This window comes from Paracoccidioides brasiliensis (assembly GCF_000150735.1).
Source record: "Paracoccidioides brasiliensis Pb18 unplaced genomic scaffold supercont2.1, whole genome shotgun sequence".
Lineage (NCBI taxonomy): Eukaryota > Fungi > Ascomycota > Eurotiomycetes > Onygenales > Ajellomycetaceae > Paracoccidioides > Paracoccidioides brasiliensis.
The window spans coordinates 2,313,317-2,333,224 of NW_011371358.1; the positions used below are offsets into that span (position 1 = coordinate 2,313,317).

The 19,908-nt window shown below is 43.9% G+C and overlaps 4 protein-coding genes across 4 annotated transcripts; 2 read left to right on the forward strand and 2 right to left on the reverse strand.

The window, feature by feature from the left end:
- Positions 1-395: 395 nt before the first annotated feature.
- On the reverse strand, positions 396-1,619 carry PADG_00704 (uncharacterized protein; the record flags this gene model as incomplete). The annotated part of the gene is made up of 5 exons (XM_010757639.1): positions 396-681; positions 842-1,095; positions 1,147-1,178; positions 1,237-1,357; positions 1,473-1,619. 5 exons carry the CDS (start codon positions 1,617-1,619, stop codon positions 396-398), a joined length of 840 nt encoding a protein of 279 aa, XP_010755941.1.
- Positions 1,620-4,121: 2,502 nt separating this feature from the next.
- On the forward strand, positions 4,122-5,106 carry PADG_00705 (uncharacterized protein; the record flags this gene model as incomplete). Its single annotated transcript, XM_010757640.1, has 2 exons — positions 4,122-4,517; positions 4,567-5,106. The coding sequence occupies 2 exons, from the start codon at positions 4,122-4,124 to the stop codon at positions 5,104-5,106; spliced, it is 936 nt and encodes a 311-aa protein (XP_010755942.1).
- A 622-nt stretch (positions 5,107-5,728) lies between these two features.
- PADG_00706 (uncharacterized protein) lies at positions 5,729-8,649 on the reverse strand (the record flags this gene model as incomplete). Its single annotated transcript, XM_010758161.1, has 2 exons — positions 5,729-6,963; positions 7,026-8,649. The coding sequence occupies 2 exons, from the start codon at positions 8,647-8,649 to the stop codon at positions 5,729-5,731; spliced, it is 2,859 nt and encodes a 952-aa protein (XP_010756463.1).
- Positions 8,650-16,439: 7,790 nt separating this feature from the next.
- On the forward strand, positions 16,440-18,566 carry PADG_00708 (uncharacterized protein; the record flags this gene model as incomplete). Its single annotated transcript, XM_010758162.1, has 1 exon — positions 16,440-18,566. The coding sequence occupies one exon, from the start codon at positions 16,440-16,442 to the stop codon at positions 18,564-18,566; it is 2,127 nt and encodes a 708-aa protein (XP_010756464.1).
- Positions 18,567-19,908: the final 1,342 nt, after the last annotated feature.

Sequence of the window (19,908 nt, forward strand, 5' to 3'; positions counted from 1 at the left end):
TCATCTCCACAGCAAAGATAACAAGTCGCGGCGGAGGTGGCACTATTATATTGGAGACAGAGAGGGTAATCAGCCAAAGTGCATTCCAGCCAACGGTGGAGACGTGTACGCGAAACCTAGGCCTCAAACAACGAGTCTGCCATTAACTTCTTACAGGATCATATGCAGTGGTTGGCTATTACGACAGCTGCCCTGGCCAGAAGAACAAGCAGACCTATTTATAGTGAACTATCATTGATTGGACTATCATTGGGAAAATGTAGGATAGTAGAGGACACACATTAGTGAATCTAGATGGAAATATGGTGCAGAGGAGATAGGCAGGTCTGGCATTATGGCAATGGGGTTTTCATTTCACAGGAGAACACTGTAATTACTATTCTTTGCAGAAAATCTTACCAGTGTAAGAGTGTTAAGGCGGGTGAGACTCCTCGATGTCGCAACTTAACCCGAAGGAGGGGGATAGAGGATGACCCAGCCAGGTGAGGGTTAATCGTAGATGGACTCGTCGGGGAACCGGGTTGAGCTGGGTAGACATCCGGGGTTTGGAGGCGGCAGTTGGGAATGACTGGGACCGGGCTTAATCTCATAGAGAGAACGGCTGGTGGTAGTGGGGAGGGATTGAAACTGATGTTGCAAGAATAATCTTCAGACCCCGCAGAGTCGGATGACGATACTGATCTGGGAGCCGTTAACTACTGTCGTCACGGGAGAACGCCGATGGGCTCCGAGCCTTCAGGGAATTTGCTCGATATGACTGATCCTGGTTCCGTCCATGTTCTGCTGTCATCTCGCTTTCTTTTCTTCTCTCCTGACTGTTGGATTCAGTCCACAATTTCACGCAGTTGGCTGGTCACTTTCATTTCCAACCCGTTCGACTCTCGTGTTTATCTGTTTAGACTTCTTCATAACTTCATCCCACGGAACTGAGTCGTCATTACACCCGTCAGCTGCAGGGGCCTCTGGTGACTTTTGCACGAAACGGTCCAGTGCCAGACCCTCTCTCAATTCCCACATCACTTGATAGGCGTATGTTTTGATCGGTAACGTGGCTCCTGTTCGGCTGTATGTGGCCGAAATCTCTGCCTCGAGTGACTGTCTCCATAAGTATATGGGTCATTCAGACAGACGGGTAGAACAACATACATGCGGTGCGGAACGCTCAGAAGGCCTCAAGCCTAGATGTGCTCTGTTCTCGATGATCGTTTTTCTCGTGCTCTGCAAGAGAGGACGTACTTATTGAAAAAATTCCATCCCATATTGGAAACAGAAGGTTGCGGTAAGTGTTTGTCGCACGGTGGAACTGGTCACTACGATCCTCTGTGCTTCTAATGTGTCTAGGCAGGTTTTCGGCAGACTGATATTTCACTTCAGCGGCCGCGGAGACGTCTGACCCTGGCAATACAACGCTTTTATTTCCTCTAAGGTGCATATAGGGCCGCCAAACACCGTGTTCAAATGGCTTTCCGCACCCAGGCTACAAATGATATCCTCCAGCACGCAGCGACACGCACGCGGGAGACACTCGATCGTTTTTCATTGTGCCGGAGCTGTGAATTTGGGAAGCTCTCGGGTGGCGGTTGAGGGGCAACGACAAACCCGTGCTCTAAGACGGTCATTAGTGACTAAATTGCGAAAAATGTTGGGGCGACTCACTCATTCTGCTGGTGGAGATTATCCATCATCGGCTTGTGGTGGTAAGACGGACACTGTTCAAGGGACAAGGGGTCGAATTCGCGCAAGCTGCTTTTCCCATGTTTCCCACAGCTGTCTCAGAATAATTTTCAAAATTACGGGGGTCCTGGTATACATTGGGTTGTATGAGTTAACTGGTCAAGAGTGCGTGCTTTTGAAGTCATTCCATATGATACGCATGTATAGAGGGGGGGGGGGCGGGGGGGGCCAGACAAGGCAAAGCGGGAGATGCAGCCAGCATATGTTCATTTCTAGTTAGTCCGTACTATTAAGATTGAAATATTGATTGTGATAAAGACATAGGCTAGGGCACCATCCTCATCGCTGTATTCGACGCCTTTCAATCCGGAAGGACGCTCTTTTGTTATGTTATCGCTTGTCATTCAAGCAGCTAAATCGCGACGTCACGGCTGTCGAGCATATAAAGTTGCCTATATAACTATAACTTTAATTAAGCTGATTAGATTTGGATAAAAACTACTTTTATTACTATTTATTAAAAATGTAATGAAAATAAGTTATCATTATTAAAAACTTAAAGTAAATAAATTTACAAAAAAAATAATAATAAGTTAAAAATTATTAGATTAATATATTTATTATATTAACTAGTTATATATTTAAATTTTGATTATTATTTCTTTTTATAAGTTTATTTTTTATAATTATTAAATAAAGTTATTATTTTTATTTTCATTTATTTACAGAGTAGTTTTATAAAAGTAAAAAGAATCAAGTAGCGTTGAATCTTCTATCAAACTAACTTAGCAATCCAGAATAGATTATCTCATCTCACTATGTAGATACATGTATTCAACTCCCTTACATTCAATAACCGTTCAAGCCCTTTAAGTAATAGTTTCATCCTATATTATATAAGAACTAGAGCTTTAAAGTGAGAAAATCAAGAGATATCTCAAGACCTATATATAAATTACTTAGTGCAATCGGTTAAACTTAATGAGTTAATTAAAGAATGCCAAATGATTACGCATAGTGATATTATTTTGACGGTGAAAAATAAGCGATTAAAGATCATGATGTTAAACAAAAGAGAAAGCATTAGAAACATCATGTAAGCCGGAGAGAGGATCTGACAGTTGAAACGAGAGATAAGTTGCATACAAAAGGAGGCAACGAAGGGAAATAAAGGGTGGTTGGACCCATCTGAGATGTGGCTACAGAAACGCGTAGCACAATGATGTAGGAAGTGTAATCAGGCTGGATATAATGTTCATACATACCTCTAGCATACAAACAATAGATCACAAGGTAATTAGTTAATTAGCTGGTTTTACTACTTAGTTGTGGTTATATTTTGAAATGCAAAGATGTCGAATAGTGGAGAAGGATAGAAACAGGCGTCCAATTAACAACTAACCAGTTACATTAACTAATTATTAAAATTTATGATCGATTAATTAAATATTGGCTTCTGATTAGACAAAACTTCTACAGCTTGAGAATTGAGAATAAAGGACTCACTCTAGTTGATTGCAGTTAATATGTCAGATTAAGCCTCGTCTTGTTACATCGTCTTTAAAGAGACAGAAAATTCAACAGGGCTGATTTGACAGACTTTTAACTAGACAATCAAAGGCTTATTTCCATCCGCTGAGTCTGTTGAACAGCTCGCTTATCCCTGCTCTCTGCGACCCCTCAGAGCCTACGCCAAACTTAAGATGCAGCAATCGCAGCACAATTGGGCACACAGGGCCAAAAATACCCTGAATCTTAAGTGTCCATTTTAATCATTTATCAGTGGAAGTTGAGCGTCGGTACTTTGGGTTACCATCTATATTACGATATGCCAGTTGCAGGTTAACTGACCGACTCGGCGGAGTGACCGGCTCGGGTGCATTCCGTTAGTTGACTGCTGCAACACAGTTTTCCCGAGTTTTGCTTCAACAGAAGCTCCAGGATGCCGTCAGCAGCAAAGACGGAATACTCCATCCGCCATACTCCGTAAATAACATGGGAAATTCGGATGGTCAAGAACCAATGGACCTGGGGAGTTTCACAACCCCTGCCAAACTAAGGTGGCTTCAGACGGCTTGATTATTTAGCACAGGTTCAATGCTTTTTTGGGTGCTGGATTTCTTGAATTGCGGAGAATTATTATTGAGATCGCTCAAGCTCTCCCGACAATTTTTCTGAAGTATTAGGGCTTAGTTGGTCGGTCAGGGAGAGTTGTTGAGGGGAGTTCCACAGTTGTTTTCTGAGGTACGCCACGCCACGCCACGGCAACAGCCTTATTTTCTATGGATAACTCCTCTCTATATCTTGTCAAAAGGCCCCCTTCCTGTCTAACAACGCCTTCTCAAGTTCAAATTCTTAGCCCCCATACTTTGCTTTCCTCTATCTATTTATTCATTAGCAACAGGTTCAAATTAAAAAAAAAAAAAAAACAACATCAAAAATCAAAAATGCAACCCCTCACGAGCACAATATGTGCACTCTTTTGCCTCCTGCTTACTCTCCCCCTTACCTTCGGCTCTCCGTTCGAGCTTGAGCCTCGGAGAAATAAGTTGAAGATAGGCACCAGAATAAAACAGCGACGACCTACATATGCCATTGCCCACATGGTCCTTGACAAGACTGGAGTCAAGGATGCCATAAAACACGGCGCCAATGCGCTCGAGATTGATGTTGCGGCGTATAGGGAGGGTTGGTGGGCCGACCATGATATGAAGGCAAAGAGTAAGGGATGGTCCGTGGAGAGTCTGTTCCAGGTAATCGCCAAAGAGAACAAACATATCGCATTTGTTTGGCTCGATCTCAAGACTCCAGATATGTGCACAGGCAAAAAGTGCAATAAGAAAGTGTTACAACCGAGCAAAATGCAAAGAAAACGAAAAATGCTTCATGAAGTCGTTGCAACAGCTGACGCGAAAATATCTGAAGCCTGCTGGTGTACGAGTCCTCTTCGGGTTTTATAAAAAGCATCACGCCAGGTCTGCCGCTTTCGACTACATCCAGAAGAGTCTGGGCGATGGTGAGGCGGTTTGTCTCAGCGGCGAGGCAAACAAAGTGATGGAGATCTTTAAGAAGGAAGGCTCTAAGATTAAACCTCAGCGGCGAGTCATGGACTATGGACGGACGGAACTCCCAAACGGGTTCGGAGATTGCAACGAGAAAGGAGGGAAGACTTGTGCCGAGTTGAAGAATGGAGCCAAGTTGCGACAAAGGGGGGATCTCCAGAGAGTCTTTGCCTGGACTAGCCATGTCGGAGAGGGGAAGTATGTGAATAAGCTGTTGGACAAAGCGTCCGTTGATGGCATCATTTATGGATTCGCCAAAACGAGGTATTATCATCACAAGGATACTGAGAAATCTTCGAAGGATATCATTGACCGTGTCAAGAAGAGCAAGTCTCGATACATGGCCACCGGCGCTGACAAGCTTTGGTAGAGGGCAACGATCGCTGTTGTGGGCTGTTCGCTTCGCTCTGTGAAAGGATTTCTGGTCAGGGGGGCTATATCTATATTCGCATTTTTTTGTTACCGTAAAAGGGATTCATTCGACTTCGATGGACAAATTTTTGCATTATCTCATATTGTCTCTCTTGCTTTGGGCGTTATTTCTTTCCTGCTGGATGCATTAATGTATGTAAAATTTATTAGCCAGCTCTATAATTTCAATAGAACCTAAGCCGCGATGCTGCACCATAGGAAAAATAAAATGAATAAATAGGATAACAGAGCGCCGCAGCTCATATCAAAACACAAGAGGACGTCGATTCAATTCTCATCAAATTAAAATAATGCTTTCCGTGGCTGTGCACATGGAATATCGCGAAACCTACAAGTGGTAAATTAGCTATCAAACAGAGGACAGTGAATATCAAGGGACACTGACAGAATAAGCCGTTAGCCGTGCCTCCAACCTTCACCCCAACCATTGCGGCTCATCGGCCATAAGCGGCACCACGATCGATTCTCGAAACTATAGCAAGAGAAAAGCAGGCCAAACAGCATCAGACCACACCAGACCGGAGCATTAAAACAATAAAATCATCGGGATCGAGACATGGCTATCTTGCAGGAATATCATTAGAAAGCTCCCCACGATCCTCATCGCTGTAAAGCCGCAAAACAACACGCCCAATAGCATCCTTGGCATCCTTCTCGCATTTCTCCAACTCCTCCCTCGCAATCCTTTCCTCGTGATGCATATCCTGCTGCTGAACCTTAACCCACTGTCTATGTCTCTCACAGCGCTTCTTGATACAAACTCCTCGAACAATCCGATCAACCGCCTTGTCAGTTCCATCCGCACCAGCATCTGCACCTTGCATTTCAACGTCTCCGCTCCCATCAACTCCAGAAGCGGCAGCTTCAAGAACCCCTGAACGAAGCGCCTTCTTGCCAACATCAGAAAATCTCCACTCATTGAACTCATCATCAGACCATGACAGGCGTGAATCATATCCGCAGATATCCTTCCATGCTGACGCACCGCTTTTCGGATCTGCCTGGCGGAGGAGCTCAAGGATAGTTTTCGCTCGCTGACGAATCAGCGAGAGGAATGTATCGCGGTCCCGGAGCAAGTCGAGCTGGTTGCGGAGCTGGGTTCGCCTGTCGCGGACGTTTTGAATGTGCTGGCGCTCATTGGCAGTGAACTGGATCTGATGCGCTACGAGGTCCAGGTCTGTTTGATCGTTAATCTGAGATAGGATGTTGTTGGTTTTGGGTCCGGATGAAGCGGATATCTTTGCGTCAATGTCCGTAGATATGGCTAGTTTCTCTGCAACAAGTGGAGGTAGGATGTTGTCGCCCAGTCCACGAAATTCCTGTGCTGATTTAACGCCCATGACTACAGCTTTGAGATCGCTCCTACTGAGGACGCCACCTCTACTGCCCAGGTCTTCGGTTTCTCCGTTTTCTACTTCAGCTTCGTCAGCTTCCAAGTCGAATTCATCCTCCTCTTCGTCATCACGGTTGTTTGACTTGGTAAGTTCTGGATTTGCTGCTTCTACCTTCGCATCATCACGTTGGATACATTTCTGGCGGCGTCTTCCAACCGTCACCGATGATCCACTGGATCGACCATCTGCCGCTGTTGTGTTAGGAGCAGATGGATGTCCAGAAGCTGATCCGGGTCTTGAAAGTGATGCTTTCTGGCGCATAAACTCTCGACCATGCTCGTCAGTGCAATATTTACTGGGGACCGTCCCTCCAGAGATACGCGCTGGTTGTCGACAGCCAGGGAGGCGACACATCCGTTTCCAAGTTGTGTGGGTTCCATTTTTCGCTTCGCATGCAGGGCCTATGGATGTCAGCTTGTAGACTTGAAATATTGAAATAGGCATAGAAGGGTGAGGGGCTCACAAATGTATTTATCAATCAGGTTAGCATCTTCCTGATTGATGTTCACACATTTCCCATGGAACCAATCTTCGCATCCACCATCACATCCAATCATCCATGTATGATTGTCAGGTTTCCGACAAATACAAAACACTTCAGATAGATCTTCCTCTTCACCGTCCTCATCCACTTCTTCTTGATATTCATGTGCTTTTCCAACTTTTTTAGCTTCCGGTGCCGGGGAACTCCCAATGGACAACGAAGTTTGTTTTTTACCCCTTGCAGTCGGAACCTTGCTTGCACGTGAAGACACCGGGGTGTCTGACCGTCTATGCGGGGAGGCAGGACCATCTACACTCTCAGTATCATTCTGGTTCAGTTTGCGCTTCTTGGGAGCAGGCTTTCTGGTAGTAGTTCCCTTTTTGGAGGACGGGGCAGCTCTCTTCTTCGCTCCAACACCGGTACCTCCGGCTTTCGTTGACGGTACTGGGGATGAGCGGTCTGCGGATGAAGCGCGGGACATGGACTCTCGTTTAAGATCAGTGATCTTCCTTGGTGTCCACGATTCCCCTGTTGGAAGTGGGTTATCAGCTGTCGAAATCCCAGGAATGCTTTCCAGATTTAGCGTAGGCTGCTCAGCCTTGATTTCAAGCTTTGCGCCGACATTACCGGTAACCAAGGAAGAGGAGTCAGAACGATTAACGGGGAAATCGTAGAGATCGTGCCAAAAGCCATCTGGCAAGGGGTTTTCGCCGCCAAAGCCAGAGGACTTGTCGCTAGAGCCAGTGCATCGGACTCTGCAATGAACATTTTTGGCTCGATCCCAGCCGAAGTAGCCAGCGTCACACCACCCAATGATCCCAATGATGGTGTCATTATCCACGATTATATTGGAGGTGACCAAGTTGTTATGGGCAAGAGCTAAATTCTTATCTGAAGTGGAGGCAGATTCAAAGAGGATGTCGTATTCGGTTTGCTGCAACCGGTGCTCCTCCTTTGGGTTTTCTCCCTTGACAACGTACGATGGACTGTTACGGCCGTCTCTAACACGGTCGATTCGCTGTAATATGTTTCGAGCCTGCTGCTTGAAGTCTTCTTTTTGCACCATGGTAAGGTATGGCCACGCAACTTCCAAAGAAACCCCCGGAATGCGCGACTGGACAAGAATATCTCTACCGTTAATTTTCGCTCTAAGATATATCTGCGGCAATTGAAGATCTGGTAGGACTTTCTCTGCGATCTTAATGGCATGCGCCATGTTCCCATCCACGACGCTGTAGTCCCCAGTGGGTTCCGTAGACATGTGGTCACTTTTCACAATCACGCTTCCCAGCGCGAATGTATCTCTTTTGCCAGCTGCTGGAGAATTCATGCGCGTATTCTCATTGCATTGTGCAAGAACCGTTTCCCAGTAGCGACGCGATTCGTCATTATTTACGTGGCAGTGGATATGGTCAGGTTTGAAGTCGTCGGAGCTGGGGTGATATCGGCCATAGTGAGTATGTCGAGCCAGAAATTGATCTGATTGTGGTAATTTCTCTGGGTACGTCTCATAGGGGCTAACACTAGGGTTTGCAGACGTAGTTGCAGCAGGCCTAGGAGGGCCATTTGGATCAATCTCCATGTCGGCAGCGGCCCCTGACATTATTGATGCTTTTGTTCGCGCTCTGATATCGACAAACACTGACTGAGAGGAAGTTGCTCGAAGGAAGGGAGGGAGGGGAGGATGAAGAGAATTCAGCTGTAGCTGTATCTGTTTATCTTGTAGAGAGGGCCAATGCAGGACAAGGTGGTGTTGGTTGGAGGTTGGGGAGACAGCGTGTTGTATAGTAGGCGGGGAAAAGATTCGAGGGTTTTCGTGGCGTGGAAGCTTTGAACGCGTTGTATTCCGGAGCCGAAACTGCTAGTGAAGGCAAATAGAGGAAGGGTGAATGAATATCTGGGAAATACTGATATGCTATTTGTATTTTTGTATGTGCTAAACAGTACAAGTAGAGGGATTGGACGTAGGGTCAGAAGGACATATCTGATATGGAAGTGATAGAACTCTTTGCAGCCAATTCAGATGAGGCGAGAGGGTTGCGGCATGTCGAGAGGGAGGAGGAAAAGGACGATGGGTGGGACTTGGGGCTATAATTTGACCATATTTTTTCTATCCAAAGGGTTTACTACTTGAGGATTCTCTTCCGACGCAGAATTGAGAGGAGATGAGAGCTTCCCGAGGTCAACAAGGGTCGATCACTTAACGAGGTTTAGCGTGTCTCCCCAATGATCGATCCACTGTGGAGTACGTGAGAGGTTATGGAGTAACTAACGATCAGGTATCAAACCAAACCACTTGAGAGCAGCAACAGTTATTTAAAGAACAGAAACAAGACACACGCTCCTGATAAAGAGAACCGCATAGCTGATCGGAATGGCTGATCATCAGCTATCTATCTATGTTATTATATATTGATGGATCTCAATACGCGCTGATAGATAGAATGTAGCAGCCATCAGCAATTAATAACTAACCGGGCCCTAGAGGCTTAGTAAGCTAACGTAAACCGCCACACAACGCACGCCGCCACACAACGCACGCCTCTACAAGCAAGCAACCACCCAAGGAATTCCACCAATTTCTCAACCACCCATGAATTTATTTAATTTAAATTAAAAATATATATCTAGTAGAAGGAATAGATCATATAAAAATGTATAGTTAATCCAAAAATCTAGATGGAAGTCGAATAATGCGGCCACAACGTGATAATTGCGGGGTGGGCGAAGAAGGAATTGACGGCGACGTGGAGGAACTGCTAGAAGAAGTAGGTCGTAGGGAGCTTGCTGATAGGCGTGTAATTGACTGATTACCGGATTGGGAAGGTTGTATAGGGTTGGCCTGGTTAGATTTTTCGCCAGGCCCCTGGCTTCGTACGGCCTTTGTAGGGGATTTGGCTGACCTGGCTGATCTGGCGGCGGCAACGAGATTTTGATCTCTAGAAAGCTTTAACTCTCTAGTAGCTTGCTGAGCAGCTTCCTTATCAGTCTTCTTTCGCTCAGCAGCTAGTTTACGAGCAGCCACGCGAGCAGCAACCTCAGCTTTTTGTCTCTCTCGCTTCTGAGCATTAGCCAGCCTAAGAGCTCGAGTTGCAGCTTGCTTTGCAGCTTTTACGATCGCTTTCTCTTGACGTAATATATCCTGTTGAAGCTTGCCTGCTGCTTTTTCAGCAGCCTCACTAATCTTAGCAGCCTCGTCGGTCTCAAGCTGCTGACGTGCTGCCGCAATCCTAGAAGGTGAAAAGAATTGAGCAGCACGCGAATTCTCTTTATCCACAAGACCTAGAGGCTTTCCACGTTGGCGGCGCTTCTTCTCCTTTTGTAAAGCTTCATATAGAAGCTTATTTTCATGCTGCAAAATCTCTTTTTCAAAAACTAGTCTTTCACTAGCATGAATGATTTTTCAAAACCCAGTAGAGATTCTTCACCGTTGATTTAACTTCTTAACTGCCCGTCGCAGTCCTCGTATGGTAGTGGGTGTGACTGGCTCTGCTGTGACTGGAGTGCTTGGTCTAGCAAGCTTGCTAAGCACCCGATCTGGTGAGAGAGGATAAATGCCAGTAGCAGCAAATCCAGACTCTATATTTGACTTCGTGACAGCTTGCTTCCAGGCGTTGTGGAATAATAAAAAGAAGTTGCGTTTTTTAATGGATACACCTCCCATTGCTGAGCGTAAGAATAAATCCACCTGCTGAGAGTATGCCTTTGATAAAGGTCCAAAAATACCAACATCCAAAGGCTGCAAGCGATGAGTTGAATGAGGCGGCAGTACAGCAAGGATAATACGATTTTGATCAGCGTAGTTGATGAATTTCATATTGACATGAGAAGAATGGCCGTCAAGGATGAGCAGGCGCCAGGCTCCATTCCTAGCCTTTGTATGAGGATTAAAGACCCGTTGCAGCCAATGTAATCCATATTGATCACTGCTCCAGCCGTTCGGGGAGGCAGCAAAAAAGACCTCATGCTCTTTAGAATCAAAATCTTCTAGCCACGTATCTTGCAAATCCCCGGAGTCTGACTGATATATAAGACCTGGCGGCGTTGACCTTCCACTGGCTGATATGGCGGCTAGCAAAGAGATGAATTCTCTACTCCCATCCTGAATCGTGCCTAGCAAGCTCCCGCTCTTAAGCTGCTGTACAGAGACTATTCGCTTGCTGATTTGCATGACGCCCATAAGAAAGCCCTTCTCATCAAGATTCCACGTATTAGATGGTCGAATGTTGAATTTTTTGACCTTTTCGTCTAGCTAAGATGCTCAAGCATTAGCAACCCCTCATTAAATTGCAGGCAATGTAAATAAAAATCAATCAAATACAAGCTGGAAAAAGTGCTGAAAATACTCAGAATTATCAGCTCTCTTGCGTTTTTGATCAATTGCTCGTAAATATAGGCTTTTGATGCGATCCTTGTGGCGTTGACAAAATCTAGAGATCCAATGCTCGCCAATCGGCTCCTGAAGGATTTCTTCAACTAGATTTTGAAGAATTCGAGGTGTAGGAGGAAAGCCACGGTCCGTAAGACGATTTATATATCGAATAAGCTCTTCCTCTTGAGAGTTCGTAAGTTTCTGTCTATATAGGGAGTCGGCAGTTTCTCGAGACACTGATTTGCCCGTAACGCGTCGCATAAGCGTAGTTCGATGAATTCCGTATTTTTTTGCAACAGTAGTATAATTGCCAGCCTCTTGCGAAAGGAATTCAGCCACTGCGAGCTCTACAGCTTCTTTGGTTGGCATGTTGTAGATGATTGAAGGTGGAAGGTTGGGTTCAAAAATCGGCTTTTTGGGGCGTGCGTTGTGTGGCGGCGTGCGTTGTGTGGCGGTTTACGTTACCGCTCACCTGCAACCTGCCGGTCGGGCCCTCTTACGAGGGCCCGCCAGCTCAATGTAATCCGCCATCTCAACGTTACTGCCTGCCTATACCCATGACATTCAACTAATTTTTCAACGAATTGCTCTATATTTTATATATACAAGTAGATTATAGTGTAAATGAATTATCTCTGAGATTTCCTTGTAAATTTGGTGGCATTCACATAAATGCCTTTATCTCTGCAATACCTCTTAAGTTCCTTCATAACCCTCTTCCATTTTGGCCGCAATTTCTCCAATGCCTCCTCCATATCAACCTTCTTATTAATTGCCGTCATTTTGCGGCAGTAGCTTGCGGATATGACACCTCCCTTATTAACCACCCTCCGCGAGCCGCGGAGGCGGCGTTCTCGAGCCAACGTGGCAGCAGAGGTTTGAGCTAGCTCCTCCTGCAAAAGAGCCACTGTATTGGCCATTGCAATACTACCCTTATAAAGCTTTTGTAATCCCATATAAATATAGTCCGCGTCATAGTTGTCATCCTCCTCCAAAGCCTCCAGTTTCCGCTTATATCGATTGAATTGGTGTATGGTGGAAGGAGTATACCAGGTCTCTGAGTCGGTGGAAACAGACCCCTTGGATTCCATAGGAGTTGATTCAAACTCACGTAATTTATTAAGGACAACTGACGGATTGAATGGAACCAGGCCAGTTGCTTTCCATCTTTGCTTGATTGTATGAACCTTGAACGTTGCTTTCCAAATAGAGGTGATAGCATGAAGAAATTCAACCTTTGTGAACTTCTCACAACCACGTCGCGTAGCTTCCTCGACTGCGGCAGAATGATGATGTTTAAAAGCCTGAAAAACACCAACGTCCAGAGGTTGTAAAAGATGACTAGTGTGAGGAATTAAATAGAAAGGTATGATGTTGTGCTTGTCACAAAAAGTCATAAATTCGAGGGTGCAATGAGAATCAAATCCATCTAATAGAAGCAGAAGGTGGGTTCCTTTGATGCGGGCTTAGGTGGAGCGATGGAAGTGCTGAATCCATTGAAAAGAGATCTGATCATTATTATAGCCAGTGTCGGACGTAGCTATCATGGCATCTTTCTCTATTTCATCTGTCCACCGCTCTTGTAGCTGCTTTGCAGTGAGAATATATAAAGGAGAGATAGTAAAGCCATCAGTTGCAATCCCTTCAATGATTGTAAGAGTTTCCCTGTTATTTGAACTGCCAACATAGGTTATCCTCCGAGGATCTCGCGTTATAATCCACTGATCACGGCCGATTCCTATTCTGAACCCCGTTTCATCAAAGTTGTAGACATCACAGTCCTGGATCCCATGCTTCTCTTTTATCTCCTTAAAGCGGTTAAACCAATCAAGAATGAATGAAGATTAGTGAGCCTGTTTCCGCAGTATATCAATGGTCTTTTGCTTGCGTACATTATACTCTGGATGACGTTGAAGGAATCTTTTGACCCAGTGCTCTCCAAGCCCGGGTGGAGGTGTGGTGAGATCGGTATGACTCTGCGCAAGTAGAAATTTGGCAGCACCAAAGATCATTGAATGATTGAGAGGTAGGCCTAGCTTATCTAGGGATTCTATATAGAAACAGAGTGATTTTTCCTGGCCAGATGATAATAGTCAATTAGCAGGGGTTCATTCAATTTGAGAGACGCGACCATTATAACGATTCAGCAGCCGGGAGTAGGGAACTTCAAATTTTCACGCCAATGCTTTAATATTGGGATTTTCAACATTGGATATTGAAGATAATGCATCTGCGATCTTATTCTCTATTAAAATATATGTAGAAGACATCACGTTGGGTGGTTATTGCATATTAAGAACAGGGATTTGCAAAAATAATCATATTTTGAAAATAATCGCGTTGAGATGGCGGGCCCTCTTACGAGGGCCCGACCAGCAGGTTGCAGGTGAGCGGTAGCTTACTAAACCTCTAGGGCCCGGTTAATCGTGCCCCGCGCACCCACACCTGATGTGGGTGCGCCACAGCGTAATGATAAAAACAGTGTAATGATAAAAATATAGATAATTAGAACTTCAAAAATTAATATCTCATCACCACACTGCTAATCTATGATAATTAATTTATCTATATCATCTGTAGTAGCTGTATTATTTGCAAGATGTTCATATATATCATTAACCTCTTGTTGAGTTGAATTTGTGGTATTTTTCTTCAAAGCTCTCTCAATATATTTAACTTTTTTATAATATTCTTTTTCTGCTTCCTCCTTTTTACATTGTGTGATCTTTCTATTCATATCTCTGACAGTGAGTATACCTTCTACTTGAACCTGCTGACATGTATTTTTAATGCTGCAGTGTTTGATTGCAAGATAGTAATTTTCAATTTTATTCTCTCTTATAGCATTGAGTTTTATCTAAATAAAAATACCTTGGAAAATCTTGTTCAATTGATTGCTCAGATAAGGTGATTTGAAATCAAATGTATTCTTCATATCTTGCATTTTCTTCTTTGTTATTTGAATATGATATTATAGCTTTTCAATTGTTTTGAGTGAGAATAGCTGTGATGAAGTAGTATTTGAATAACTTAATTACAGTGAAAAGAAGTTTTCTTTATATATTTACAACTCAGAGTAGTCAGAGATTTTTGAATCTAACTTAAGCAGTATAGATTGTAAGCTGAATGAGACAATGCCACAATTTATAAAATCAGCTCAAATAATAGAAGATTGAAAAGTCATTTTGCAGACATTAATTAAATTCTGTAAGAATTGATGTTTTTCATACTGCTCATATTTATATCATACAGCTTAATTAACTGTTTTTGAATGATAGTGCTTATATTGCTGAAAAGATATATCATTTAGAGATTGTAATATATAAGTTGAATATGAAGAAAATTTATATAGAATAATCTTGTGAAAATTACAGTATTGTAAATATTCTTCAGTAAGATGAGATTTATGATTGTCAAGAAGCAGTAATTGATGACTATCTTGCTGATGTTTTTTAAAGATCTTATTAAAATGCTGAATTTATGCAAAGTCAATCTCATCATTGATATAGCTAGTATTTATTATTGTGATTGTATATTCATCTGGTAGATTACTTTGTATATATTAATCTTCAAGTTGAGTTTTGAATTTCATGATGATGAAAGAATTCAATATTTCATCATTTGCTGAAATATACTCAATCACAGTGATCAATTCTTGAGAATATGATGAAGTTATAACTGAATTAAAGTTTTTAAAAGCAGTAATAACTCATTCTCCACATTTTTGACCCTTTTGAAAGTCAATTTCATCAAAGTTGTAGATATTACAGGTTTAAAATGTGTATTTTTGAAGTAAAATTTTCAACTGATCAAATCACATCTTGATGTAGCTAATATCCTCAACAGCAATTCTTTTCAGATTCATTGTTTTCTGCTTAACCCTTTTATACCCATTCAAGCTTTGTATATATTGATAGGTCCACATCTTGCTGACCACAGATGAGGAGGTTAAAAAATCAGTATAATGATATTTGAGAATGAGATTCATGATATTTTGAATTTGCTCTGCAGTCAGCAGACAATTATTTCTGTCCATATGAGCTATTCACTCTTTTAACACATCCTTCTGACTCTTGCTAAGCTTCTTGTTCAGTGCAGTCTTTGCATTGCATGTTTTTCTTCCATTGATTCTTGCTTAAAGATATTGATAAAAAATGTTGAATTTGCATGCCAGAGGTAGGATTTTCTGTTTTCAATTGTCATTATAGACTTCAATGACACTCTGAATACATTTTTCAAGATCATCTATCTTATTGGTCATGGTGGTGGTGATATATTAGTATTTGAAGATTGATTAATAAAGAAGTTGATATTTTTATCATTACACTGTTTTTATCATTACACTGTGGCGCACCCACATCAGGTGTGGGTGCGCGGAGGCACGATTAACATCCAACTCGGCTGCTTCATCTCAAACTTGCGCCAGTCGCAACTTTCAAACGTTATTCATCAGCCTGCAGCTAACGTTGACTTGCTCTAGGGTAGTTAGATTTATCGCTGGCAGGAAAACCAGGTCCAGGCCATTGGCAATAATGCGCTACCTGCTTGTTGGCGACGGGAGTTCTCGCTGCGCTCCAGTCTCCAGGTTTGCAAGTTGACCCTTTAACTATATGCTGGTAGGAAGACACAGACTAGAGTAACTAACTAATTAAAATATACGTGAACTAATACCAAGAGTGGACGTTTCCATTGCTGCCCCACGATACAGAGGATCTCCCGCGTTAACATTCTGATACCTCGATCTACAAGACCGCTGACTCCCCTCTCCTCAATAAGTTGGCCATATCCTTCCGACTACCTCTAGTTACGGGGTTACTCTATCTTTATTCTCTGTTTGCTACTCACCTGTGGCCTGCTCCTTTCAGCCTTCCGCAGCGCCCCGGAGTCCGCCGCCCCCAATGCGTTCCGCTGTGGTTTGAGTCGCACGAACAACTGTATAAATTATAAATCCACTCTCAACCTTCCAGTCGTTAACCAAATGACCTCCAACTCCCTAACTGCTTTCCACAAGCCCAGCTACCATGTCTGATCCTGCAAATGATCCGTCACCTTCCTCCTCTTCTCCTTCCAACCGACCCCTCAACCCTCCCAAGCGATATAAATTCATTGATGCATCAGCAAACAATCCGGCAAGTTTGACAACTGTCAAGCGCCATGTCATGCTAGAATATGCGCGTCAAAAAAAATGGAAGGAGCAGCAACGACAGGACACGGATGCGGACGGTGATGTTGATTTAAATGCGGGGGAGGAAGATAGACCTTGTTGTGGAAATTGGTCAGTACGGCGCCCTCGAGGACGAAGACAAGCATCAAATGATCGGAAGGGAAAGACACATGTTGGATCTAGTAGTGGTCATAATGATGAAGAAGTGAAGAAACAAGGGGCAGCCCGCGATTCCCAGAAATCGCAACGGCTAGTTCCTCCCCAGGAAGATGGCAAATATCGGGATTATGCGGACCTGAAGATAACGGATGAACCGGAACACACGTTCGATGATGTTTACTTCAACAACATTAACTGGGAGACATCCTCTGCATTGGGGCGGTTAGCCGGTCCAATACCTCTGCGTCCAGCTGGCCCAGAATGGGAATATGAACCATTCGAAGATGGTAGCTTTCCTCTATCAGCCGCGCAATCGTTCTGGTATGGACCGTTAGGAGATGACTATCAGACAGAAGCAACCTATGACGCCGGATTTCAAAGCAGCGGCGGATCCTCTGATTTGCTCAGTTTATCCTCGTGGTCACCTTCTGGCTCCGTGTCACCTAGGCGCTTATCTCCAACTCCGCAGACACTGCTTAGCGCAGCGCGAACTGACCCTTTCGACAGTTTACCGATGTCGCTTGACGAGGAGGCAAAATTTTTATTCGATTTCTACGCTAATGTGATGCCGTCATGCTCATATGGTTTCGAGACCAAGTCACCCAAGCATAACTGGTACAGTCTTGTTTTCATACCGGAAGCCATGAAGGGGGATATATCATTCCAGAACACCATTCTCGTACATGCAGCCAATACGCAGGCGTGGGTAAAGGGACTGTCAGAGACGCCAGCAGCCCTTACTCATCGTGCCCGTGGTATCGAAATGTTACGGAAGCATTTTGAGAAGTATCCCACAGACAACTCAGATACCGCCATCTCTGCAACCCTTAGCTGTGCTGCGGTGGAAGACTTCGATCCACGCCCGGAGCGAAAGCCAATAAGCTGGATCCACATGCGTGCCGCGATGGAGAAGATTCGTGCTAGAGGAGGACCTGCTGCTTTTCAACAGAATCAAAGGCTGGCCATGTTAATCAACTGGCAAGATTATATACTAGCAGGCTACGAGACGAAAGGTCCCTCGTTCTTCTACGAACGTACCACTCCGCAGTCCCAAAGCTCTCCGAGCCAACCTATAATTACCGGAAATCAATCTTTTCTTTCCCCCATTGACGAAATCCACAGCCAATGCGAAGAATTCCTTTCCTTCCTCCACCGTTCCGAGCGCCTATCCTTCGCACATAAGTCCTCAAACCTCCACCGAATTTTCCCCACCCGTTATTCAGCATTCCAACCAGATACCCTGTTATTCCGAATTCTCTCCTCCCCACCAGGAATCCGCTACTCCATTCCCGGAGAAAGAAAGCAAATAATATCCCGTCTTGCAGCGCTAATGATGATAAACGCCGCCCTATGGGACTATCGCCACCTCCCCCACAAAGCCGAATTGTTCCTAGATGGCCTGCAGCGCCAACTCATTGCAAGCGAAATCAATCTTAACAACTCTGTCGAAGCACTCCTGCAAATCCTACTGGCATGTGATGATACGTTTGGTTTCATCAACAGTGATGATGACTATGATTATCCGACTTTTGCTCAACAGCGGCAGCCAATGAGCATGGAGACTCCGACAATGAAACCGGGATCGGAACGTGAACGGGAACTCGAACTCGAACCCCTCCCCTCTGCTCGACCGTGGTTTGTCGGGAGAATGCTTAAGATTGCAAAACGACTTAGTAGGCCGTCGTGGGAGCGGCTTAATGAATGTATTTTCTCATTCTTAATGCTGACGGCGGAAACGACAATGGTTCCTCCATGGGAAAATGAGTTGAGGCAGGAGATTCTCGCAGCGCCCTTAACGAGTTATATTATGCCGCTGTTACAATGAGTGTTGCTCAGCCCTAAGGTGTTTTGCAGTATCATACCTTCTTTCGTTGTTATTCTTATTGTTATTTTTATTCTCTTGTAGAGAAAACTGTTTATCGGAATATCAATGATAATATGTTTTTTTTGTTTCTGAATTTTCATGATAATGGTAGGGCAGAATGTTTTGATGAAGTCTATGTGTTTTTGTTATACATCAGCTTGTATGTTCCCAAATCTTCGTTGCAAGTTCCTTTGTGTTTCGCATTTTGGCTTTACGAACCTCCGCCCCAAATGTTATTTCAAAATTCCCTCTCCTTCCGGTGGTTACCAGCACGAGAATTTCTGTGTCTAGTTTGCTTATTTATGAGCTGCATGCGTCCCTGTCACCCCCTTCCCCTCATTCTCTCAAACAAGCCCAAATCTCCATCCTACAATATAATTTTTTTCTCTCCCATCCTTTGTTGATTTTAAAACGTCAAGCAAACCAACAATGATATTCATTTGGTTATTTCGCACCTCTCCCCCTTTTTGATCTCTTTCTCCCCCCTTACCCATGCTTTCTACGGCTGGATGTTTCCAATTCGCACAGTTCACCACTGTATTGGGAAGCGGAATCGATTATTTCATAGCTCTCGGGATATTGGGTTTGAAAGCTTGTATATACAGAAACTATAAACGTTGGTGGAAATAATTGCCAATGGAAGTTATAGTTGATTGGTATATTCAATGTTAAATGTTCGATTACATTCTACCTTTACTAGTGATATTCCTTGAATAATACTCGCAAGACGTCTGTCTATCTGCTCCGTAGCTAGATCTTCAAGACAAGAAATCTAAGATCAAGGTTTGGCCAGTTAACGTTACTAAGTTAACTATTCGGTCCGAAACCGCCGACCCATAAACCTTAGTTGAGTTACCTTATCCCACTCAAAATAAACAAACCATTTCCACGGTTTCTTCAAAGTACTTTTTGTGGACTTTGTCAGTTCCGCTCGGGCAGTTACCAGAAAGCTTGAAAGTGCTCTCTACATTTCATGAAAAACTGCGCCAATGCTAAACCATCCACTGACACAGTTTGTTAAGAGTATGTGTTTTTTTAAGGCTTTCAAAACCCATCCTGTCTCACTTTCTACTCGTCCCTGGCAGCTCTGGCCAACCTGCAATGAAGAGTTCGCAGGAGTTGATCTACCCAAACTTATCCTTTGCAGGCAAACCTTTCTTTTTCTCACAGAATGTGACTGCTGGACTTTTGTTGATCTAGACAACAAGCGTTCCTTCTACTATGAAACTCTCTCCTACGGAGAATTGTCAGGAAAATCAATCCGGTATCGGAAAGTGGTGGTGAGTTAGGGGGAGAAATGTTG